At 49.6% G+C, this 25,055-nt stretch overlaps 1 protein-coding gene across 4 annotated transcripts in view; it reads right to left on the bottom strand.

The window, feature by feature from the left end:
* Nucleotides 1-2,361: 2,361 nt before the first annotated feature.
* Nucleotides 2,362-25,055, bottom strand: part of Rufy1 (RUN and FYVE domain containing 1) — a 54,829-nt gene continuing 32,135 nt past the window's right edge. For all 4 annotated transcript variants that reach the window (XM_076578269.1, XM_042283931.2, XM_076578270.1 and 1 more), the window contains exons 9-18: nucleotides 23,599-23,700; nucleotides 22,174-22,290; nucleotides 21,189-21,356; nucleotides 16,596-16,693; nucleotides 13,333-13,452; nucleotides 12,601-12,730; nucleotides 9,260-9,354; nucleotides 5,527-5,575; nucleotides 4,165-4,242; nucleotides 2,362-3,009 (exon numbers count right to left, since the gene is read on the bottom strand). In XM_076578269.1, coding sequence (XP_076434384.1) covers nucleotides 2,866-3,009; nucleotides 4,165-4,242; nucleotides 5,527-5,575; nucleotides 9,260-9,354; nucleotides 12,601-12,730; nucleotides 13,333-13,452; nucleotides 16,596-16,693; nucleotides 21,189-21,356; nucleotides 22,174-22,290; nucleotides 23,599-23,700 — 1,101 coding nt within the window. In that variant the 3' untranslated portion in view covers nucleotides 2,362-2,865. The remainder of the gene's footprint in view (nucleotides 3,010-4,164; nucleotides 4,243-5,526; nucleotides 5,576-9,259; nucleotides 9,355-12,600; nucleotides 12,731-13,332; nucleotides 13,453-16,595; nucleotides 16,694-21,188; nucleotides 21,357-22,173; nucleotides 22,291-23,598; nucleotides 23,701-25,055) is intronic.

A 25,055-nucleotide genomic window follows, 5' to 3' on the forward strand; every position in this document is an offset into this window, starting at 1 on the left:
TGCTGCATCCCTCCCCACTCAGGACCTTACACCTGGCTGAAGTGAAGGTCTACCACAGAGCTAGATAGATCCTTAGCCCTCAGATGCTTTTGGAATATACAAGGTGTGTCCAGCCACATCCACTTGGAAATAAGGTGCCATTAATAACATTGGCAGTTGTGGCTCATTCCTTTAACAGTGCTTGGGAGGTGGAGGCAGGTGGATCGTGTGTTTGGAGACCAGCCTGGTCTACAGAGCAAGTTCCAGGACAATTGGGGCTGATAAAGGGACAAGAGACAAAGCACTGAAAAAAAAAAGTTTCTCACTATCCCTGGCTATCATGGAACTAGCTTTTTAGACTATGCTGGCTTCAAACTCAAATCCTGCTCTGCCTCCCAAGTGCTGGGATTAAAAACTCGGTGGTGTCTTTAATCCCAGCACTCGGGAGGCAGAGGCAGGCAGATCTCTGAGTTTGAGGACAGCCTGGTGTACAGAGTGAGTTCCAGGAAAGGTGCAAAGCTACACAGAACAAAAAAAAAAAAAAAAAAAAAAAAAGCGCCACCACCACTCTGGGAGAAATCCTACCTTGGGAAAAAATAAAAAACCCCAACAACTTGGAGACAGGATCTTACTGTGTAGCTACGACTGGGAGAAGCAGAACCAATTCCTTTAAGTGTCCTCTGACCTCCCTCCATTTGCAAGATGGTATACTCATAGACAAGAAAAATGAACTTCAGTGATCCGGCATCGTAGCACATGCCCTCTAGTCCAAGCACTAGGAAAGCAGAGCAGAGGTAGGCAGATAGATACCTGTGGCCTTTGCACACAAATGTTACAAAATCTGTCTAGTCTGCCACGATCTGTCTCTACATTTATGCTCGAACAGCACTACTGTAGAGCACATGTTCCTCTGTTCAGGCTGGAAGGTTACGTATCAAACCAGTAACTGAAGCATTACCTAAACTTGGCAGCTAAATACTGGTGACTTGGGACCTGGAACCATTATGAATAATTTACTGAATATTGTGTTACTTGGTGGGTAGAGTTGAAGTTGGGAGGACAAGGGATGATGGAGGAAAAAAAAACCAAAACCCTGAACATGTGTGTGCCAGATGGTGGGACTTTTACTGAGCAGCAGCATGAAAATAGGTGTTACCTTGCTTCCTCTTTTGTGTGCAGATGAAAGATGTGACACTCAGAAGTGAAGTGCCTTGACTAATGTCCCCAGAAAGCTGGAGCCTAACTGGGTATACCAAAAAGGTACAGACTTCACTAGAACTGTTTGGGGGCAGTACAGTGGGATATGAACTTAGTGGGAAGTTGGTCCTGTTTGAGGTTAGGAAAGGGGCTCAGGCAGGGAAGGAGTAGACTCCGCTGGCCCTTTGCACTGCCTGCAGTTTAGAACAGGGTTGGAGCTGCTCAGGCCTGGTTTTAAATCCTGGCTGCACAGTCCTTGCTGTTGGACTTCAGGTAAATGGACGTTACAACACTTATTTCAGCCTTCAGAGTCTCAGGCCAGCAAGATGACTCATTAAGAAAAGGTGTTTGCTGCCAAGGCTAGTCACCCGAGTTTGATCCCTGGAAGTCACATGGCGGAGAGAACTCATTCTAGGAAGCTGCCATCTAACCTTGCACTCTGGTACTTGTCTGCCTCCGTCCCATGCTTGCCCAACCAAGTCTGAGGCCATTGGCCTGAGTGGGATGGGTATGTGAACTTGCACTTGGGTGGGACCCTGAGAAGATGGCACAGTCTGCATGGCCACAGACATCTGTGCTAGCACAAGTCCCATGTAGCTAGATGGTTCTGATGTGTGGCTCAGCTCTGCCATGGTGTAGAAGTACTTGCATACCCAGTTTTCAGGAAATTAGTGAGATAATCCAACACCTATAAAACAGGCTTTGTATGTTTTGCTGGATATGGTGGCACATGCTTATAATTCCAGTACTTGGGAGGTAGAGGCAAAGGGATCAGTTCAAGGCCAGCCTTGGCTGCATTTGAATTTGAGACCAGGCCAGGCTATTTGAGACTTGTCTCAAAACAAAAAGGAGCTGTGTTGGCTGAGTCTGCCTATTTGCAAGCTCAATGTCCTAAGCACTTTCAAGGCTTGCTAAGTGAGGTGTACAGTGGCCATTCTTGGCTCATTCCTACATGATCGCAATGAGGATGTAACCCCACTGCAAGTCAGGCATCTGGGAAAATAGGCATTTGGACTTTGGTGACAGGCTTGAGGGAGGTCCTTTACCCTGGCCTTGGTCCACCTGGGTGGAGCAGCCTGAATCCAGCAACACAACAGCCGAAGAGCTCAAACCCGGCAGGCCCTTCTCCCCAGGCCTCGCAGCGCCCTCCACAGGCAAGCTGGAGGCCAGCACTTTGTACAAGAGTGAAAAATAAAGGATTTTATTGCAGGGCCAATGATAGGTGTTGACAGGGGCATGATGGCAAATGGTGGGTGTGGAAGCAGACAAGGCACACTGACAGACCCATGAGTCCAAAGCACTGCAGAAATGGAGGTTTCTATGGGATGTGGGTAGGAGAGATGATGCTGTACCAGTGCGACTGCTGCAGGACAGGTTAGTCCTTTGAAAAGTGGAAGTGACAGTAGCAAAGTCATGAGGTTCCACCTGTCCCAGAGCCAGGACATAACCGAGGACACAGACGTGTCGGACCGGAGGAGCTGGCTCCACACGAACCGTGGACAAATGCTCAGCTGCCGCCGGCGCTGTCGTCAGAGGCTGACAGCCTGGTGAGGGCTTCATTCTCTCCTGTGATTCTCTTGGGCCCTGGCAGGTCTCTGGAGACGCAGAGTTTGGCACTGTACCTGAGGCTTTCCTCCACTCGGAGGGTGGAGGTCAGCAGGTTAAGGTCCCTGCTGGTGGCTGCCGGCCTCAGGAGGCCGTGGAGGAGCAGCGCTGCAGGAGCAGGGTGTGGCAGCTGTCACACACACGCACCGGCTTCGGGTAGGAGGGCAGGGCCAGCTCGTTGCTGGAGCACGTGTTGCAGAAAATGTGGCCACAGTTTCGGCAGTGGTGCTGGAAGACAGGAAAAAGGCCGTCAAGACAACGGGGGAGACGCAACCCCACACCTACTGTGCTTTGTAAAGCCTGGCTTCTCTAACGGCCATGTCTTAGACTCAACATGCTCTCAGCCAGCCTCTCCTGACTGGGGCAGACAGCGGTGGTTTATAAACGGGCCAAGAATCTGGTACTTACTGGAGTTAGGTTTTTTGTTTTTGTTTTCCAGAGCTGAGGACCGAACCCAGGGCCTTGTGCTTGCTAGGCAAGTGCTCTACCACTGAGCTAAATCCCCAACTCGCCCCCCCCCCCCCCCCCGCCCTTTTTTTTTGGTGGGGAGATAAGGTCTCACTATGTGTCCCCTGGCTGGCATGAAACTTGCTTCTGTCCCTGTTTCCTGACAGTGGGGATTAAAGACATCATCACCACACCTGGCAGTGTTGGGTTCTTTGGGCATGTGATGGACGCCAAGCTCAGCCTGGATAGCCTCTGCTCCTGGCTCTATAGACAATTAGGCTGGACTGCACAAGACTGTTCATGGCGGGATGGCCAGACTGCTGCCTCAGCCTTCAGCAAGTCTTGACAAATGGGAGGTCATTTCCTATTCTGAACTGAACTTAGTTTGGCACTTTGGCTTCTCTTTCCCACAGATGAAAGCTATGGACGGGAGTGGAGAGGTGGTGAGCCCACAGCCGTGGATAGGCTGGGAGGGTAAACCTCCCTGTGTAGTGATGATCCCTAAGTGCCCAGGATTATGCACTTTTCCAAGTCCATTCTCTGTCCAGTTGGTCTTTGATGAGACACTTCAAGTTCCCACTACCATGGACCAAAAAGGCACCCAGGACTTTCTGTTACTAGAGCCTTGCAGCAGGCTACATGGGTAGACACAGGCCCAGTTCACCCAGTGAGGTTCTTTTGACCCGACACCTTTCAGCTTCCTATGGTGGTTTGCCTGAGTCAGTCAGGTAACTAACCGGTCCTGCTGCACACAGAGGGCTGCCAGGGTACACCTGCCTCGGCAGCGCCACCGAGAAGCCACTCTGCTCCAAGCAAGTCGGTCATTAGAGGACGTGGGGCCAGGGCCTCCAGCCGACGAACAGGCATAGCTGCAGTGCAGAGACAGGCTTTTCGGAAGCGGGAGGAGAATCTGGGGCGGAAGTGGCCGCTACATACCTTTCTCCGGGAAATGGAGAACTCCTTCTCACACTGCTTACAGTGGGTTGCTTCATCATCTTTCAACCATGTGTGGCCCTGAGGAAGAAAACAGACCTGAGAACTTCACCTCCGATCAGCCCCTGGTGGCTGCATCTACTGTCTTGTGACTTTCCCTATTTTTCTTGGGAGGCCTTGCTGTTTCACCAGATGTAGCCGCAGAGGAATGATGGAGTCTTTCCGTCACACTGGCGGCAGGTGGCATTCACAAATCCTAACGAAGCGCCTGCTCTCAGCATCCTGGCCGAGATCACGGCTGATCCACTCCCCTGCCCCTTTAAGAAGTCCTCTCTACCTGAGGTCACTTCAGTCACAGTGGTGCCTGCAACCCCAGGCCCAGCCTGAGACATGATCCCATGACTAGCTAAACTGGCAGGAGGGAAGGCTAGCCAGATCCAAGCTAGGCTCAAACAGGTGATGTGGACCTCTACAGAGAGACAACGTGTAGGGGAGGAACGCCTTCGGGCTCAGTGAATGAAGCTCTTCTGCCCAGCCAGCCCTGCATCCTCAGTGCCTCTGGGAAATAGCTTGCTGCCTTACCTAAGAGAAAGGGAGGCTCTGGAAAAGGGTGTTTTGCAAGTTTTTACCAGGGAAAAACTGATCTGGGAAGTATCATTCCTTAGGAATTCTGTATGTGATCAAAGGGGTCAAGGGCCCCTTGCCACATGCCTCACTGTGCCAGAGAAGCAGGCCGCTGGGGCCCTCTGGAGCTGTCCGCTGCCACCGTCATACGAATACTGCATGGCAAGACACAGGCCCGCAGCTCATAACAGTTATAATCAAGGGCCTTCATTTAAAGAGCAGGAGCAGCTGGGGATCCATACACCTGCTGGGCTGGCGGGGGCTGCACAGCCTGGCCTCCCGCTGTGAAGGGGCCTCCTTCTGCCTTGCAGCTTCTTTCTGCTCTGCTGTGGCAACCGGGCGGCGAGGCAGGCCTCTCTTCCCGGCCCCCTGTGTGTGTGCAGGACAGAGCTCCACCGTCTGCTACCTTCTCGAGCACACAGCAGGTCAGAGACAGCCACTGGGCACAGTGCCTACCAAGAGCTGGGGCTTAGAGAAACCTCCAGCTCATGCCTGTCCACCTGCGGCCATCTCAGACAGGCCTGTGGTACTGTGTTGTCACCACTGTGGGGGAGACAGTAAGCAGTCTTTATTTTATTTTTCGACAGTGTAACCCTGGCTGGCCTGGAGCTCGCTATGTAGACTAGGCAGGCTGGCCCTGAATCCAGAGATGGAGGGCTTTTGCCTCTGGAGTACCAGAATAGAGGTGTGCTCCACCGCGATCAGTGTAAGTGACTTTGCTCATATAAGTAACTTGGATACCTTCAGTGCCTTGTTTACTTCCTTTATGTCTTCCATCTTTAGTTTGGACCTGTAAAGAAAAAAGACAACTGTTTTAGCAGGACAGATTGCGGCACAGCTAAAGTAGTGACTACGGCTGTGTGTGGAACACTGGAGTAGGAAGAGGGCAAAACAGGGTTTCTCGGTGTAACAGTCCTGGCTGTCCGGAACTGGCTCTGTAGATCAGGCTAGCCTGGAATCACAGAGATCCACCTGCCTCCCAAGTGCTAGGGTTACAGGTGTGTACCACCACTGCTGGGTAAAACATGGGTTCTTTTCAAGTGCTTCCCATTTTTGTGTGACCTGAGGTTGTCTATTCACGTCCCAGCTCATGTGTCTGGTAACCTGGGACCATGTGGCTTAAGAGCAGACTTGCAAGCCCACGAGGGTCAAAAAGGACGGAAGTGGCTGCCCTTATGAGTGTGGAATGAGACGGGCGTGATGGCGCACACCTTTAATCCTAGCACTCAGGAGGCAGAGGCAGGCTGATCTCTGTGATTCCAGGCCAGCCTGGTCTACAAAGTGAGTTCCAGGCCAGCCAGGGCTACAAAGAGGAACCCTGTATCAATAAACAAACAAACAAGAAGGCTGGCGAATGAGCTCTGGATGTCTAGCTCTGGCTTCTCTGGGTAGCTGTCCCTGCATTTAATGTACTTGTGTAAGGCCAGGGAGTCCTGGCCTAGCTGCCACTCTCGGTAGAGACCTCAATCTCCCAGGCTTCTTGGAGGTTGTTCAGCCCACTGCACGTCCAGAAGGGGCAGGCTGGGAGGTTCCACTAACTCTCCATCCTTTAATGGATGAACAATTCCTTCACATAAAGATAGATTTGAACAAGGTTTAGGTTGGTAGAACTGCATCTGCAAAAATGATAGAAACACTACGCCTTTAATCTCAGCACTCGGGGAGGGAGAGGCAGGTGGATCTCTGTGAGTTCAGGGCCAGCCTGGTTTACAGAGCAAGTTCCAGGACAGCCAGGGCAATACAGAGAAGCCCTGTCTCCAAAAAACAAAAACAAAACAAAATGAAACTCTACATGCTGGTGATCTAGGGAAACCTTTTGGACTTTTTTGTGTGTGTATGTGTGGTGTGTATGTATGTGCACATGCTTGTTCACATATGTCATATGGGTACAAATGCATGTGTAGAGGCCAGAGGAAGATGTTGGTATCTTCCTTGATCACTCTTCTACTTTCCTTAGCCGGAGCTCCCAGACTTGGCTAGTAGAGCCAGCCACCTCACCCGGGGGATCTTTGTCTACTGAGTGTTGGGATTACAGGTGGATCACCACACTGGATGGCTTTTTTATGTAGCTGCCGGGGATCCAAGCTCCAGTACCCATGCTTGTATGGCAAGTATGCTTCATCCAATGAGGCACCTTCCCAGTCCCAGGAGTAGTTCAAGCTGGCCTCAGCTTGGTGATCCTCCTGCCTCCACCTCTTTAGTATTTCCTATTGGTATGTGCTACCACGACTGGCAAAGGCCTTTTAGGTCCGCCCCACCCCAGGCTCAGAGGTGCCCTGCAGGCTGATGCAGGGACACGTGACAGCAGCCCTGGGGCCAGAGCCCTTTCTTATTTCTATCTTTTACTTACGCTTTTGAGACAGGGTCTCAGGTTCCAGGCTGGCCTGGAGCTTGATATGAACATTAGGCTAGCCTCAAACTCAGAGAGACCTATCAGCTTCTACCTCCCAAAATGCTGGGAATAACAGTGTCTACCACCATGCCTGGCAACAGCTCTTGCCCCCTTTTTGGGACAGGGTCTGACTATGGTCCTGTATTAGAACTCATTATGTAGAGCAGGTTGGCTTTGAACTCACAGAGATCTGCCTGCCTCTGCCTCCTGAGTGCTGGGATTAAAGGTGTGTACTATCACACCTGGGGCCTTAAAAGCTGGTTAGTCTAAATGTCTTAGATTTCTAGGTGTCAAGTGGTTTCTGAGAGACAGGTGAATTAAGCCAGAGCTTACAAAACAGCATCAGAACACTCAAAACCACCATGGCCTTCATTAGTGACTAGCAGGTAGCCCCTCTCTAGTCCAGCTGTAGAAAAAGGCCAGCAGACGGGCTGGACCAGAGGCTGTCCCATGGACAGACCTTGGGAGACCAGGTCAAGATGGTAGCCTGTCCACACAGACCTCTAGGAAACAACTTGGGGAGTGTCTACAAGTCCCCAAGATACAGAAACTGCAAATGTTCCTATAGCTGAGAATAAAGCATTTGCTCCTTAGAAAACAGCACCAGAACATTCAGAAGACCACGGTGGCCTTCATTAGTGACCAGCAGACAGCCCCTTCCCTGTCCAGCTGCAGAAAAAGTTTAGCCGACTTACTGGACCAGAGGCTGTGCCAGCATGGGCTTGCAGGGAGGGAAGACGGGGGAATGTGGCTACTTGGGCCATCCTGTCTGGGTTGTATGTACACCTAACTCTGCTACAGCCACACGGCTTGGCTCTGAGAGACACGGTGACTGAGTATCTCCAGATAGGATTCCAAAGCTAGATCAGGTGGTAGCACTGAGACATGCCCAAAGTCAGAAAATCACTGACATCTTTGAGGACCATTGGGTCTGACTCTGCTTTGTGTCCATCTAGTGTGGGGACAGGAAGAAGAGAGTCCCAGGTATAAACCCAAGTAGTCCCCTCCAGCCAGCTCCACATCTGCTTCTGGAGAGTGCTCCTGGGCTGCCCAAGGAGTTGACCCGTGCTTGGCATGGGGACAGACACTTGGCCTTGTGTTTGCTCAGGGAGAGTAGGCTGGGGTGGGGAAAAGGGCAGAACACACCAAGTACCGGGTCAGGAGAAAGCAGTGTGGGGCATGCGAGAGGGTTAGGGGTCAGAGCGGTATATTGCCCAACAGTAGCCCTGTGTATCTCCAGAAAGATGCTGGGAGAGAACAGAGAATGAGCAGCCTTTGTTTGCACTTGAAAGAGGCCAAAGCCAGAACATTCATTCTCCTTTCTTAGTAACAGGAGACCTTCTATCAGCCATGGTGGTGCATGCTCTAATCCTGGTATGGAGGCTGCAGAAGGCCAAGTTCAAGGCTAGCCTGAGATACATCGTAAGATTGTCTTAAAACAATCTTTGGTATTACACTCGTACAGCAAAGTAGGAGACCTTGGGGCTGGAGATACTCAGTAGTTAAGAGCACTCACTGCTGCTCTAGGGGACTTGAGTTCAGCTGCCAGCATCCACGTCAGGTGGCTCATAACTGCCTGTAACTCCAGCTCCAGGAAACCCAATGCCTTTGGCCTCTGAGGGCATCAGCACTTATGTGAATATACCACCTCACCACTCAAAAATAATAAAAATAAACTATTTAAAAAACAAAATAGGAGACCTTCCAACTTTCCAGACAAAACAAAAGGTTATGTACATTCTCATACTTCTTGAATTTTTCTAGCTTTCTCTCGTTTGGTTCCCATCTCTAAACCTCTTCTGGCTACATGCATCCTTGCAGTTAAAGGTCACAACTCTCCAGTGCTCTGGTCATGGGTGGAGCAAGAGGAACTTTTCTCTGCTAGCCCTGCCAGGTGCCAGATGCACTAGTGTCTGGTCACAGGAGAAAATAATCCTCAAGGGACCAGGGGTCACACAGCTGCCTCCTACGGCCTGGCTTCCTGAGGTCACCGAGGAACAGCTGCGAGGCTTCCTGGCTCGCTCTTCCAGCACCAGGCCTGGAAGGTGCACAGATCTAGCCTTGCATGGGGGGGGCTCTTACTGGCTGAGATGCAGTCCCATCTCCTGGAGGGCTTGCTCCTGCTCCTCACAGACCTTCCGTAACTCCGCCTTCTCATCTTGGAGCTCCCGTAGCTCCTGAAATAGACAAGCCACATGTCACACACAACTACATTTTCCTTTTTTAAATGTTTAGTAACCAGTGTGGTCAGGAGATCAGAATGTCTTGCAGAAGCAAAGAATAGTTTTGTTGTGTGAATATCAGCCAAGAGAGGGTTCTCTTGTGGATAACTTCATACCCGCTATGGGCAGATGATACAGTGGGACCCTCTCAAACAACAACTACAAGTGGTTCTAAGATGGATCCAAGGATACAGGACAGGGAGAGATACATTCAGGTCAGTTAAGAAGAGTTACCTGGGTTGGGCATGTTGGCCAACACTTTTAATCCCAGCACTCAGGAGGCAGAGGCAGGTGGATCTCTGAGTTCGAGGCCAGTCTAGTCTACAGAGTGAGTTCCAAGACAGCCAGGGTCACACAGAGAAACCTTGTCTCTAAAACCCAAAACCCAAACAGGGGGGCAGTTGCGCTGCACTTGCTGTTCCTGGTGGCATATACTTCACGCCTTAAACCCCAGTATTCGGGACACAGAAGCAGGTGGATCTCTGTGAGATCCAGGCCAGTCTGGTCTACATGGTGAGACCCTGTCCATATAGTCCCTGTCTTAAAAACACAAAAACAGTTACTCCAACGGACAAGTAAAGCTTTGCTTGTCCACTAAAGGCTGGGTCTTAAACGCACAGTTATCTGGGCTGGATATAGTAAGGCGTTGTGTGATCTTAGTTCCTGGAGGTGAAGACAGCAGTAGGAGCTCAATGTGCTCCTCGACTACATACTGAGTTCAAGATCAGCCTGGGCTACAAGAGACCCTATCACAAAACAAAACACAAGTTACTCCCCTTCCATAACATCCTTCAAAAGTGGCTTTAAATTTTTTTTTTACACTTACTTCTTTGTGTGTCTGCATGTGCGTGCATGGGTAAGGGCACACATACGGGGAGGTCAGAGGGTCGCCTTCAGGAGTCTGTTCTCCCCTTTTACCCTGAGCACTGCAGGGATCGAACCTAGGTGGGCAGGCTTAGAGGCAAGCTCCTTTGTCTGCTTAGCCATCCCATGGGCTCTAAAGTCTATTTCAGTCTATTGAATTAATTAATTAATTTAGGTTTTTCAGTGTAGTCCTGGCTGTTCTGGTTCCTTGAACTCTGCTTCCCAAGTGCTGGGATTAAAGGTGTGTGCCACCACCGCCCTGCTCTAAAGTCTATTTTAAAATACCTTGGGAGAAAAAGAAAAAAAAAGTCTCTGGGTATGGGAGATGGCTCAGTGGGTTAAGATACTTTCCACCAAGTCTGACAACTTGATTTGACTTCTAAATCCACAGAGTGGAAGGAGAAAACTGATACCTGTAAGCTGTCCTCTAACTTCCACACGTGCACACTCATGTACACACACACACACACACACACACACACACACACACACACACACACACACACACACAAAATAAATACATTTAATAAAATACTTCTAAACTTCAACTGCTAATCCCAGCACTAGGGAGGCAGAGCCAGGCGAATCTCTGTGAGTTCGAGGCCAGCCTGGGCTACAGAGTGAGTTCTAGGAAAGGCTCCAAAGTGACACAGAGAAACCCTGTCTTGAAAAACCAAAAAAAACCAAACCAAACCAAACCAAAACAAAAAAACAAAAACCAAACCAACAACAACAACAAAAAAAAAAAACCCTCCAACTACTTTGTACTGGTTGGTCCTGGAATTCTTTTCTTCACCAAACCCTGGATTTGTCAAGGTCAAGGTCTCTAAAAGATGAAAGGGCTGGGCATGGTGACATACCCCTTTAATCCCAGCATCTGGGAGGCAGAGGCAGGCGGATCTCTGTGAGTTCAAGGTTGGTCTGCTCTCTCTATATATAAAGTTTCTGGCCAGCCAGAGCAACACAGAAAGACCCTGTCTCAAAACCCCCAGGCTGCTGTGAGTGACAGTGAGGAACTGTGTCTCTGCCCCCTTCCCTGATGGCGTCACTGAAGATATGTCTTTGCCAAGGCATCTTCTGATTGGTTTAATAAAGAGCTGAATGGCCAATAGCTAGGCAGGACTTCCGGGGACAGAGAGAACTCTGGGAAGAAGACAGGCTGAGTCGCCAGCCAGACACAGGGAGGAAACAGGAGGTGTGGGATGGAAGAGGGGCAATGAAATTGGCAGAGTGTAGATGAATAGAAATGGGTTAATTTAAGTTATAAGAGCTAGTTGGGACAAGCCTAAGCTAAAGGCCAAGCTTTCATAATTAATAATAAGTTTCTGTGTCATTATTTGTGAGCTGGCAGCCAACGAAAAAGCTTGCTATGGTGTGTAGAATTCAAATGCAGGCTGAAGTATCTTGAGGGGGGTATGTTCCGTGACAGAGGCACTTCCTGGGTCCTTTCAGGTCCAGTGTCCTCCCCTCCCCTCTGAGCCTGGCCTGGCTCCTGCGCCCCGTCCTTCCCTTGAAGCTCTTCCCAACAGCAGGGCAGGGCCTCTGGGCCCACGCTGCACGGCGGCACCCACTTCTACTCTACAGCTGCCTGGTCCACCAGGCTGTGCGGAGGGGAGCGCACATTTGGCTTTGCTGCCCTGGGGTCAGCAGGTCTGGGAGCCTGATGTTAGGGTGCATGGGGGTATCCAGGAAATCAGTCCAGCATACTGCTGTCACTGAGAGAGCATACTGCTTCCCTGAGAGAGCTGCTTCTACAAGAACGTCACCAGGGCAACACCCACTTGCTCACAGGATCCAGGCCATTCTGAAAGTGACACTGGGGACCCCAGAGAACTGAAGTGATGTCAGAAGGAAATGGAGCATGGGATGATTATAGGGTCTGGATCTGCCTGTCTCCTGGGATGACTTGAGCTTTGGGAAGAATGGCCAGCCAACCTCTGGGGAGAAGTCACGTACATGGGCTTTTGCTGAAAATGTTGACTGGTTCCTCACAGTTTCCCAGACAGGAGGCCAGCACCAGCTCGCCACAGTAGCTGGTTTTAAGACCACCTGTAGGGGGCACCCCCTACCCCCACTCCCACCCCGGTACACGGATGGCTGGCCGGCTCTCTCCTAGGCCTCTGCTTCTCTATCTGCTCTTTCCAGCTCCTCTCTGGCCCATGTGGCTGACTCCATGGCTTACCCTCGCCTCTGCCATCTCCTCTTAGGATGGATGCCCTGTGCACAGGGCGGGAACAGTGCTCCAGACCCGGCTCCCACACAGAGGCACTGGAGAGCCTGGCCTTGGCAGCGGGTTCTGGAGAAGACGCAGAGCTTTCCCACCGGCGGCCATCTTACCTTCTTCAGTCCTTCCACTTGCTGTAGCTCTGTCTGGAGCAGACAGGAGGTGTCTTTCTCACGCTGTAACTCTCTCTGGAGAGCTTGCCTCTGTTCTTTTTCTGATTTCAGTTCTTTCTCTAGACCTGAGCTGTTGTTTGTCCAAGAGTGAACTAGAGTTAGTTGCAGTGGGAGATTTCCATGGAAGACCCACCATCTACCACACAAGATAGGGGGAACCATCTGAATGGCCGCATGGACATCAAAACCCTGACATGGAGTGAAACCAGGCCTCCTCCTGTAGGGTCGCCCATACCCCCAAAAGATTAGGGGCTGCCAGGTACACACTTGGCTGTTTATACCAATGAGTGGAAAACACTGAGGACTACAAGGACCATAGCGCGGCAACAAAGTTCAGTATCCGCCTGGCTTCTTACAGCCCACATTCAGTAGACAGGAGGCTCCCAAGGAGGGGGGGGATAGAGTGACCAGGGTCAGGGGTGAGCTTGGCTGGATCTGACTCATCTTTCACCAGCTGAGGAGGCTGGGGACACAGCTGGCCCCGGGAGGCTGCCTGCTCAGTTCTCGTCTGTGAAGCAGCGTACACACTCTCATGCGGACCGGCCTTGCAGGGGTGAACTCAGGTGGGAGACTGCCTATCTCCTCCTCTTTCTTCTTGGAGACAAGAAGAAAGGCAGGAAGCCACTCCCTAGTCCTCTCAGCTGACCTCTCACAGGCGCCCCGGCTCCTTACCATTGGTCGCGCAGCTGGGCCAGCTGGAGCTGCAGGGCGCTGACCCTTCCGCTGAGCTCCTGCTGGACTTTGTGGCTCCGCTCCTCCGCCCCCTGTCTGGCCCTTTCCGCCTGCTGTAACCTGGAGGCAACGCCAAGCAGACACATTCGGTCTTTGTAAGGAACGGCTCACACCTCTCAGACTGAAAAACTTTTGGCTTGAGCTGCTTGTCTCCTCCCTCCCTCCCTCCCTCCCTCCCTCCCTCCTTTTTTTTGTTTTTTGTTTTTTTTTTTTGAGAAAGGGTCTTGCTCTGTAGCTTAGGCTGCAGAACTTGCTACCTAGTTCAGACTGGTTTCAAAATCATGATCTTCCTACCACAGCTACAGTGTGTACCACACACAGGTGTACACCTCCACAAATATGTACCACACACAGGTGTACACCTCCACAAATATGTACCACACACAGGTGTACACCTCCATGAATAGCCTGTCACCTGAACGGGAATTTACACGGTGGATGCTGCTCCATCTTTTCTTTCCTTCCTTCCTTCCTTCCTTCCTTCCTTCCTTCCTTCCTTCCTTCCTTCCTTCCTTCCTTCCTTCCTTCCTCCCTCCCTCCCTCCCTCCCTCCCTCCCTCCCTCCCTCCCTCTCTTTATATTTTTTGAGACAGGGTTTCTTTGTGTATCTCTGGCTATTCTGAAACTCTGGCCAGGCTGGCCTTGAACTCAGAGATCAGGCTACCTCTGCCTCCCAAGTGCTGGGATTAAAGGTGTGTGCCATCACAGCTCAGCTAATTGCTCCATCTTTTCATGTGCTTATCTGCCATCCACATAGCCTGCTTGCTAAAGCGCATGCTCAAGTCTTGGCCCACCTTTTCTTTTTCTTTTTGAGACTGGGTCTTGCTAGCTTGAAACTAGCTATAGCCCAGGTTGGCCTTCAGTCTGTGATCCTCCTGCCTCAGTCTTTTCAGGGCTGGGATTACAGGTGTGCACACCACACTTAGGTTTTGGGGTTTTTTTGTTTTGTTTTTTGTCTTTTTTCTTCCCCTTGGGTGTGTGTGTGTGGCGCATGTGCCACCGTGTGCATGCGAAGGTTAGGGGACAACCTGGGGTGCCCGTCCAACACTCCCCACCTTGCCTGAGACAGGCTCTTATTTGCCACCACTGTGTACACAGGGTATGCTGGTCCACGAGCTTCCATGGACTTCGCTGTCTTTATCTTTCATCCTGCCATAGGCACGTCATTTTTACAGGTCCGTGCTACTGCACATTGCTATGCAGGTTCTGGGGATTTGAATTCAGGTCCTCAAGCTCTCCCAGGGCAAGCACTGTTAACCGCAGAGCCATCCCCCACAGGTTCGTCTGTTTTTAGCTGAACTATTTGGCTTGTTTTTTGAGAGTTCTTTATATAGTCTAATATAAGTTTGTTGTCAGACTTCTGCAAATTTTCTCTAAATTAATAAATACTCTTTTAATTCTTTTAACTATGTTTCATAGGATGAAAGTTTAAAGTATTATTATATTGCTATTATTATTTTTTTCTTTTGGCTTTTTGAGACAGGGTTTCTCTGTGCAGTCCTGGCTGTCCTGGAACTCTCTCTGTAGACCAGGCTTAGCCTTGAATTTACAGATCCTCCTGCCTCTGCCTCCCAAGTACTGGGATTAAAGGCCAGTGACACCTTGCCCAGTAAGTTGAGAATTTTGATACAGTCTAATTCACCAAGTTTTTCTCTTACAGGTCATGGTGGTTTGAATAGAAATAGTCCCCAGAGGCGCATATATTTGAATGCTTGGTCATTAGGGAATGGCACTACTTGACAGGGATTAGGAGGAGTGGCCTTGTTGGAGGAAGTTTGTCATTGGGGGTGGGCTTTGGGGTTTCAAATGCTCAATCCAGGCCCAGTGTCTATCTCGCTCTCCCCGCAGCCCACTGATCCAGATGTAGAGTGCTCGGCTCCTTCTCCAGCACCATGTCTGCCTGTGTGCCACCATGCTTCCTGCCATGATGATAAGGGACTGAACTTCTGAACCTGTAAGCCAGCTCCAGTGAAATGTTTTGCTTTTGTTTTTTTAAATAAGATTGCTGTGGTCATGGTGTCTCTTCACAGTACATGAAACATCAGCTAAGATATAGTCATGCTTTTACGCTACCTCAAAAAGAAATCTTGGGGCTGGAGAGATGGCTCAGTGGTTAAGAGCATAGGTTGCTCTTCCAGAGGTCCTGAGTTCAATTCCCAGCAACCACATGGTGGCTCACAACCATCTCTAGTGGGATCTGATGCCCTCTTCTGGCATAAAGTTGCATATGCAGATAGAGCACTCATATACATTAAAAAAAAAAAAATCTCTTTGCCTACTCCAAAGTTCTAGTTTTCTGTTTCCTTCCAAATGGTTTTTAAGATTTTTTCATTGAAATTTATGATGCCTTTTGAGCCAGCTGTTCTGTCATATTGGAGATGTGGGCTGAGAGTCACTGGTTTGCAGACAGAGCACCAATTGCTCCAACACTATTTACTGAAAAGACCATCTTTTCTGTGCAGAGGTGGCGCACACCTTTAATCCCAGCACTTCAGAGGCAGAGGCAGGTAAATCTCTGAGTTCCAGGCCAGGTAGGTCTACAGGACTGCCAGAGTTACATAGAGAAATCCTGTCTTAGACACCCCTCTAAAAAAAAGACTGCCTTTGCTCTATGGAGTAGCATCCCATTTCCCAAAAAGCAGCCACATTTGTGTATATCTATTTTGGGATGCTATCATTTTTTAAATTTTATGTGTGTGTGTGTGTGTGTGTGTGTGTGTGTGTGTGTGTGTGTGTGTGTGTATGCGTGCACAAGTGTGTATGCTGGAGCCTGCAGAGACCAGATCTTGTGGAGCTGGAGTGAGAGGTCACTGTGAACCACCCAACATGGGTGCCGGGAACCGAACTCGAGTCCTCTCTAACAACAGTCAGTGCTCGTAAGTGCTGAGCCATCTCTCTGGCCCCTGAAATTCTATTCTGATCCACTGCTGAGCTGATATTTGAATGTGACAGTGACAATCCACTCTTTGTCTAGTTCCAAAGCCTGAGAGGACATTCTGATGCAGTGGCCAACAGCCTGACTAACTGACCAGAGCTTAGGTTAGACTGGTTGGTGCACCCAGCCTTTTTCTTAGACATAGGGTGGGCCAAGGAAGGACAGTCAACCCAATTTGTCTGTACTTCTCAGTGAGACTCTGTGGTTGTTTCTGTCCAAGCATGCCCTGAACCTTCTATAGATGTCCTGTCTACCAGGGAAGTGGTTACCTTTCTTCCATTTGTTTCATGCTGGACATCACTTGATTGGTTTTTCCTTCAAAGGAGGCAATGGCTTCATTCTTCTGCTGTAAAGTGTTCTCTGCATTCTAGGAAAGCAAGGAGAGGGGTCCATAAGCTGCCCAGGCCTCCTCCACATCTCTGCATTACAAACCAGCCTCACTGTTCATACGGACTTGACAACACTCTCAAGAGTATGCCATAATTGCTGTTCTTCCCTAGAGTCCTGGAAGACAAACCAGGTCAAGGCTCCAGCTCTGGCAGAAGAGCAAAGTGGCAGGTACTGGGGTCTGCTTGCTGCAGTCAGTGTGGACTCTGCTCCCGAGGATCCTCTTGGCCTGGGCACACGGGCCAGTTCATGTGCCCCTTCAAGGGCTCTCAAGGGAGGCATTGTCAGCTTCGATTTCCTATTGAGAGGGAGGCTCAGAGAGAAGAGCCAGAGGCAGGGCTGTTCCCATAGCCCTGTCTGTGAGACTCACTCTGTCCCAATTTTAAATCAGAACAGGTATCCAGGCCCAGCAAGCAGGAGGGAGCACTCTGTAGTCACAAGAGACACACTGTAAGATAAAGGCTACAGAGATACACCGTATGATAAAAGGCTACAGAGAGGCTGCTGCAGAAGGAAGCCGGGATGAGTTCCTAAGGAACACAGACTGCACTCTCTGACTGAAGCTTACACTCAGGACAAACTGATGAAACAGAACAGCATGCTAAGTGCTGTTCAACTTAAAGAAAAAGTAACGGAAACCATGCAATGCTCAGACCTGGAAGACCACAGCACCATGATACTCACTGCAGTGAAATGAAACTGTATCACAACTTACACATAAAGAAAAGAAGCTGAAACATGACATACCCTAGTTCTAAGAGGCATCTGATTCTGAGACACTGCAATGGGGAGATATGCTTCTCTGGTGATAAAATACTTTTGCCAAGACTTGAGGGACACAAAACAGTTTGTTTTCTTTTTGGCTGGTGCTGAAGATTAGACAAGCATTTTGTCCCTGAGCTGTGTATACCCTCAGGTTCCGTGTGTGTGTGTGTGTGTGTGTGTGTGTGTGTGTGTGTCTGTGTGTGTGTCTGTGTGTGTGTCTGTGTCTGTGCATGTGCATGTATGTTAGACAAGTATTCTGTCCCTGAGCTGTCTGTACCCCTCTGGTACCCTTTCTCTTCTTTTCTTTTCTCTCTTTCTCTCTCTCTCTCTCTCTCTCTCTCTCTCTCTCTCTCTCTCTCTCTCTCAAGTTTTATTTATTTATCATGAATACGGTATTCTGTCTACATATATGCCTGCAGGCCAGAAGAGGCACCAGATCTCATTACAGATGGTTGTGAGCCACCATGTGGTTGCTGGGAATTGAACTCGGGACCTCTGGAAGAGCAGCTAGTGCTCCTAACCTCTGAGCCATCTCTCCAGCCCCTCTTTCTCTCTCTCTCACTCTTTCTCTCCATCTCTCTCACTCTGTTTGAGACAGTCTTACGATGTGGCCTAAGCTGGCCTTACCAGTCTGTGATCCCCTTGTCCCATTCTCAGGAATGCTGGGATTAAGTGATGGATCACAGGTACGCACCCGCTTTCTTGTGCTTTTTTTTTTATTTTTGGCAATGGTGGGGATGAAACCCAGGGCCTCCTGCATACCAGGCAAGTGCTCTATTCCTCAGCTCTCTTGTGCCAATTTCCTCTGCATGGTGAGACTCTTGTGTAGCTTGATCTGCTTGGGGGGCCCCCTGGCGGTAGGATCAGAATTCATCCCTGGTGCATGAATGGGACACCTCGTGCAGCCTTGAGGCACGGGGAAGGGCTTGGACTTGCCTCTGATGTGCCTCCCCATGGGAAGCCTTGCCTTCTTGTGGGGGGAAGTGGGTTGGGAGGGGGAGGTTGGGAGGGGTGGGAGGAGGGAAGAGGGAGATCTTTGATTAGTGTGTAAAATGAATGAAAAATTTTCTTAATAAAATAAATTAAAATTCTATGAAAGCAGGTGTGGTGGTACATGCCTTTAACCCTAAGACTTGGGAGGCAGAAAAGCAGCCAGCCTGGCCAAGTTCCAGGGCAATTAGGGCTACAAAGAGAGACCCTGTCTCAAAAACAAACAAATCCCAACAAAAACGACAACAATGAAACTCCTAAATTAAAAAAAAAAAAAAATTCTATGAACTAAGAGAAAGTGAATGAGCTACAGAGGAAATGCAGAGAAGGTGGAGCATAATCAAGGCGAGGGTGACTGCTTTATTACTAACACTTCTGACACCAGTGTGTGGGTGGCCCCCATGTCTGAACCTTGATGCCCCCTGGGTATTCTGCAGTTCAATTTAAGTCTTGCTAGCACCCTGCCGAGCCAGTGCAGATGCCACAGGTGAAGTGCACGCCACCAGACTGCCCACTCTCCTCACCCCAGCGGAAGTCCTGGGTTACCTCCAGCCGGTTTCTCTGTCGGCACTGTTTAGTCAGTGGAGAGGTGGAAATGTGGACAGACAAGATGGTCGACAGGAGTGCTGCTCTCCAAGCAGAGGCTGCACAGAAGGATTTGTCTGACCCTGTCAGAGCTGATGTGACAAGATGGGAGGCTGGTGGTCCTCGTCAGCTGTGCAAAGCAGTCAGTAAAGTAACTCAGTCACCCAAACTAGGGAGACAGATAGTGCCAACACTGCCACCTCCCCAGGAGAGGTAGCTGGGGAGAATCGGAATGCCAGTGGTCCTTACTGCTTGAGCAAGGTTCTGGAAGAGGAGAGTCTGGGCCAAAGCCTGCTAGTTTGCAGAGATGCACAGCAAGAGTCCAGAGGAAGGGCCTGGAGGAGCCAACTGCTCTGGACCGTTTAGCATGTAAGACTAAACACTAGGCTGGGCATGGTGGCACATACCTGTAATCCCAGCACTTGGAAGGCAGAGGCAAGCCTGGTCTACATAGTGAGTTCCAGGACAGCCACGTATACATAGTGAGACCCTGTCTCAAAAAACAACAGAATAAAACAAAAGACTAAACACTGGGCCATAAAGGCCCTGTCAATCAGCTCATGCAGGCTGGAGCTATGGATCAGAGGTAGAGAGCACTTGCCTAGCATGCAGGTAGCCCCATTTAGTGAAAATCAGACCCAAGTCTCTTCATGTAAGTCTAGGATTTTGGATGATCTATCATTAATAAAACAGAGAGACAGGACACACACTCAGACTCAGACCCTGACACAGCCATGCAAAGCGGTGAGCAAGAGGCAGAAGTGAATTCACTGAACCTGGGTCCCTGAAAAACACATGGGAGAGAAATAAAGAGACCAGAGGTGTGACAGAGGTGACAGACTGCCAACAGCCAAGAATCTGCTATGAAAAAGACTTATGACTCTGTTTCCTACTGCAGATGCCAGGCTGCAAGCTGACACCAGCAAGAGGCTGGCCACCAAAGCTGTTCATCTTCTAGAACGACTCCCTCAGAATGTGGCCAAGGATGGTGGTGGCCCTTGGGTGACATAAAAGTCCTTGTAGAAGGCAGAAACAAAGCCCACTGTTGGGGGCTGTGGTCTTTGCAGTTCCTACTCAGACAGTGTGTATTTCTTTTCCAAGTGGTACTCTTCATTTTTCTACCCCAGCATCACAGGCTGTGATGGGCCACTGTGAGACGGACAGTTGGCTTCTAGCTCATAGGTCACATGGACTGCTGGAGAATTACTGCTCATCAGCCAGGGGCTGTGGCCTTTGAGGAGGATGCAAGGTCTGGATGCAACTTCCCAGCAGAAATCTTGAAGCTAACTATAGACAGACAATTATGTGCCCACCAACAAATATTCTCTTTTATATGGCTGCAGCCCAGAAAAGATGGAGTTCCCAGGGCCCTGCAGCTACGATGATCAGCCCTTCCCCATGGAGCTGACTGGAGGCAATGTGTACAACCTCCTTCTCACTTTGAGACAAGAAGTGTTTGGCTGGCTCTAGATGGTTCCTTTTCCTCTTCCTGCTCAGAGGCAGGACTAGTGCCCTGCAAAGCTGCGGCCCCTCTGCCTGGGTCTCCGAGTGACCACCAAGAGCAAGCCTGCTGCAAGGCTTATGGTGTTACAGATACACTTCCATGCTTCAAAGGCCTTCTAGTAGATTATTAGAGAAGTTTCCCTAACACACACTATTATATCTCTATATGGGCCAAAACCTGAAAAAAAAAATGTAAAAACTTAAAACAGATGGTTTGACAAGAAGTCCTGGCACCCACACTGGGAAGCTCACATGTGCCGTAGGAATCTGACGTGTCTGGCCTCCTCAGGTACTTGCACACACGTGTGTATACATTCACAAAGCCATAAGTGTACACACATAAATAAAACTAAACATTAAAAATAAATCTATGCAGCAGGTATGGCAGTGCACACCTCCAATCCCAGCATTCAGAAGGCGCAGACAGGCGGAGCTCTGAGTTTGAGGTTAGCCTGGTCTATGTAGTGAGTTCCAGGCCAACCAGAGCTGAGAACTCCGTCTCAAGCAAAAAACGCAAACGCTGCAATAACCCGGGGCTGAGGGTCGGGCTTGCCGCATCCTCCGCAGGAGGGGGTACAGCACCGGAAGGCAGCACCGGAGGGCGGTGGGGCAGACATGAGGGCAGCCCTCACCTGGACTTTGTGAAACATCTGTAAGTTGATTGCTTTGACTTCCTCCAGCTGCTGGCGGAGGGCGACGAGCGTGTCCTGCTTCTCATGGGTGTCCTTCTCCAGTAGCTTCATGGCGATCTCCATCTCCGTCTTCATTCCGATCTGTAACTCCAGCTCCTTTTCTAGTTCCTTCAAAGACACGGACGAGGAGAGCACTGAGGCAGCATCCTATTGAACTGACACAGGAGTCACTGCACAGGGCAGGCTTGCAGGATGGAGAAAGGTCTGGTGGGATTCCTTACAGCATCCTCTCCTCCCCACTTCCGCTTCCTTCCTGACTTCTTCCCTCTGACCCTCCCACCTTCCCTCTTCCTTCTCCCCTCTCTTCTTCCCTCCTCTTAGTAACCTAGGCTGGCCTTTAACTTACAATCCTCCTGCCTCAGCTCCCGAGTTACTGGGAGTACAGTACCACCACACTGGCTCTGTATCAAGTTAACAGAACACTGACTTGGCAACATGAGCCCAGGTTCTGAAGCCAGGTCGCCCCCAAACGGAAAACAGAACCTCGAGTCTGCAGGAACGCCAGGCTTGTCTCCGAGGAGACCTGACAGAGTAAGACTACAGGTTCTGAGTCCTTCGGACTTTACCACGGCACAGGGGCCACCATTCTGAGATGGGTACCTCAGGGCACAGTGCCCCACATTCATTCCAGGAAGCCAGGATGAGAAAGCACAGGAGAACTAGGTTTGGAGAGGAACCATGGCTACCAGTGCATAGACTGAAGTGAATCACAGAGCCAGTGACGGAGGGGACAGACTGGGCTCATAACCACCTAGAAAAGACTCACACCACGACAACAAACACAGATGACGATGATAGAGAACTGCAGTGTAAACATGAGCTAAGGAGGACAATTCCTGGCTTTCCGTGCGTCCAGCAGGTGTAAGCACGTGTAGAGTGGAGCGCAGCCTGCAGACTCTTCCTAAGGGCGCCGGGTCCCACTCACCAGGCGGACTTTCTTCTCCTCCTTCAGCTGCTTCCACACATCACTGTACATTTCGTCCAGGCCCTGCCGGGTCTGCTTGTAAGTCTCCAGCTCAACTTTGGTGTCCTGTTTTGTTATCTGATCACACAAGAAACCCAAGAATGACTCACTCTTGGAAAGTGAACTAGCCACAATACATTTCAAAATGTCACAACCCAAACAACAACAACAACAGGATAATTTCCTATTTTTCCCCCCAGACAGGGTTTTCTTGTGTATGTTTGGCTGTCCTGGAACTCACTCTGTAACCAGGATGGCCTTGAACTCACAAGATCCTCCTGCCTCTGTCTCCTGGGTGGGCACCATCATCACCTGGCTTAATTTTCTACCTTTTAAACATGATGAATCTTGAGCCAGGTGTGTATACACATGTATACATACAATATATGTGAATATGAATGATGAGTCTTAAAGATAAAACAACCTGAAGATGAAGGATGACAGCAGGTCAATAGATCTGTGTATGGCTGTGTAACAGGATCTCACTATGTACCTCGGACAGGACTTGAACTTGTGATCCTCCTGCTTCTGCCTCCTGAGTGCTGGGATCACAGGTGTGTGGATAACCCACTAGATTTCTATAACAAGGTAGACTGTGTAATGTTTTAGTTAATTTTCTTTCCTGGTGGGAAAGACTCTTATTTGATCCACCACACAGTATTTGTTTGCCATCTTTACCTAGCGCCGGGGCCTGTGGTGACTCAGCCCTGATCTCTACCCCTGGGCCACCAGGTGAGGCAGAGCATCTGCCAGGAGCATCTGCTGTGAAGGAAGAACAAGCGCTAAGGGAGTTTGGGAGGAGGAGGAGGGCGTGTCCAGCCATGGAAGCAGGGACCCATGACAGCCCACTCCACACTGAGCCCAAGTTAAACCAACACCTGGAACCCGGAGTGCAAAGGCTGGGAGTTTCGGGAGTCTTAGTGATGCAGATGGCCTGTGAGTGACGCGGGTGGGGACAGCAGCAAGAGGTACTGATGTCAAACAAGACACCTTTGTACATTCTGGGACTGGGACAGAGTGAGCGCACAGCTGGCCTTGCTATCTGCAGGCTCAGCACCAGTGGCCTCGCCGAGCGTGGAGTGGGAATAGTGAAGGAAACCCTCTGCACAGAGCAGACTCAGACTTTCTTCCCTCGACAAGCCAGGGCGGCCACTGTTTCCACAGGTCACTTGAAAGCATCCTGAAGAACCTGTGTGGGCTATCTGTGACTGTGATGCCATTTTATACAAGAGACTCAGTACTCAGGGGGATTCTGAAGCTTTTCCTCCATGATGCAGTTTGCGACTAACAATGGATGTGTGTGTGTGTGTGTGTGTGTGTGTGTGTGTGTGTGTGTGTGTGTGTATGTGTGTGTGAACACTTCCCAGCCATCAGGTCACCCCTCACCTCCACACTCTTTTCGCTTCTTTCCCGAATTAATTCATTCTGTTCTCTCAGCTGCTGCTGCTCCTCTTGCAGGGAACAAATTCGGTCTGTTGCAGCTGAAAGCTGATTAAGAAAGATTTCTTACATGTTTTAACACCAAAATTAATTTTGCTGTCCAAATTAAGAGCTGACATTTACTTAGATCAGGCAATGCATCTTATTGTTTGATATTTTACTTCCTTGCTTTGCATAGGAAATGCATGGTTCGAACTTACAAAGACACCTATGAAGTAAACCCTCTCTCGCATACTCCCAGCTTTCTGTACCATCTCCAATTTCTTCCCTCACATTGCAAAATCAGTTATTTGATGCTTCATGCGAGTGATAATTTATGTATACACACACACACACACACACACACACACACACACACACACACACACTCACAAACACATGTGAGCATGCATGGAAAAAAAATTAGAGTTCAGATATACACTATTACAGGAGCACCAAACAGAAATCTGTTATTCAAACATTTAGTTTGTTATTCAAACAAAGTGTTTTTTTTCCTTCCCAAGACAAGATTTCTCTGTGTAGCTCTGGCTGTCCTGGAACTGGCTCTGTAGACCAGGCTGTCCTTAAACTTACAGAGATCTACCTGACTCTGCCTCCTGATTAAAGGCATGTGCCACCACTGCCCAGCCGTTAGGATAGCTTTTAATAACTTGAGAACATACTTATACCAATAGAGGGAAAGTTTATATGGTATGCTCTCAGCTGTAATTAAAAAAAGAAATCAGTAGGCCAAAAATTTGTAAAATAAAGGCTATTTATGCTAATGGCAGGCAAAGGGATGATGGACTGGTTTGTTTTGATTCATCTTTTTTTCAGGGGTGTTTTTGTTTTTTGAGACAGGGTCTCACTGTGTGCTATTGGCTGTCCTCGAACTCACAGAGACCTGCCTGCCTCTGCCTCCGAGTGCTGGGATTGATACTGTATGTTGCCACACCCAGCCCATTTGCTGCTGTGTGTGTGTGTTTGTGCATGTACGCTTGCCTGTGCATGCACATGTGAATACCACAAGTTGACAGTGGGGTCCTCTCCACTGCTCCACCTTTTTTTTCTTCTTCTTTTTTTTTTTGAGGCAGGGTCTGTCAATGAACCTCGAGTGCACTGTTTTGGCTAGGCTTGCTGGCTCAGCAAGCCCCTGGATCTCTGCTTCCCAGCATGGTGGTTACAGACGCATGCTGTCCTGCCTGGCTTTGATTCAGTGCTGGAGATACCGACTCAGGTCCTCATGCTTGCGGAGCAAGTATTTTACTACTGAGCCATCTCCCTGATTCCCATTTTTAGTTTCTTGATAAACAGAAATATGTTTTATTGTCAAGGGAAATTAAAGATTTTGGAGGAAAGACTCGAACTTCAATCATCAGAAACAGGCCCCAGAGGAATCCTCCTCCTGAAATGTGTCATCTTGG

This window comes from Peromyscus maniculatus, chromosome 8 (assembly GCF_049852395.1).
Source record: "Peromyscus maniculatus bairdii isolate BWxNUB_F1_BW_parent chromosome 8, HU_Pman_BW_mat_3.1, whole genome shotgun sequence".
NCBI classification, from domain to species: domain Eukaryota; kingdom Metazoa; phylum Chordata; class Mammalia; order Rodentia; family Cricetidae; genus Peromyscus; species Peromyscus maniculatus.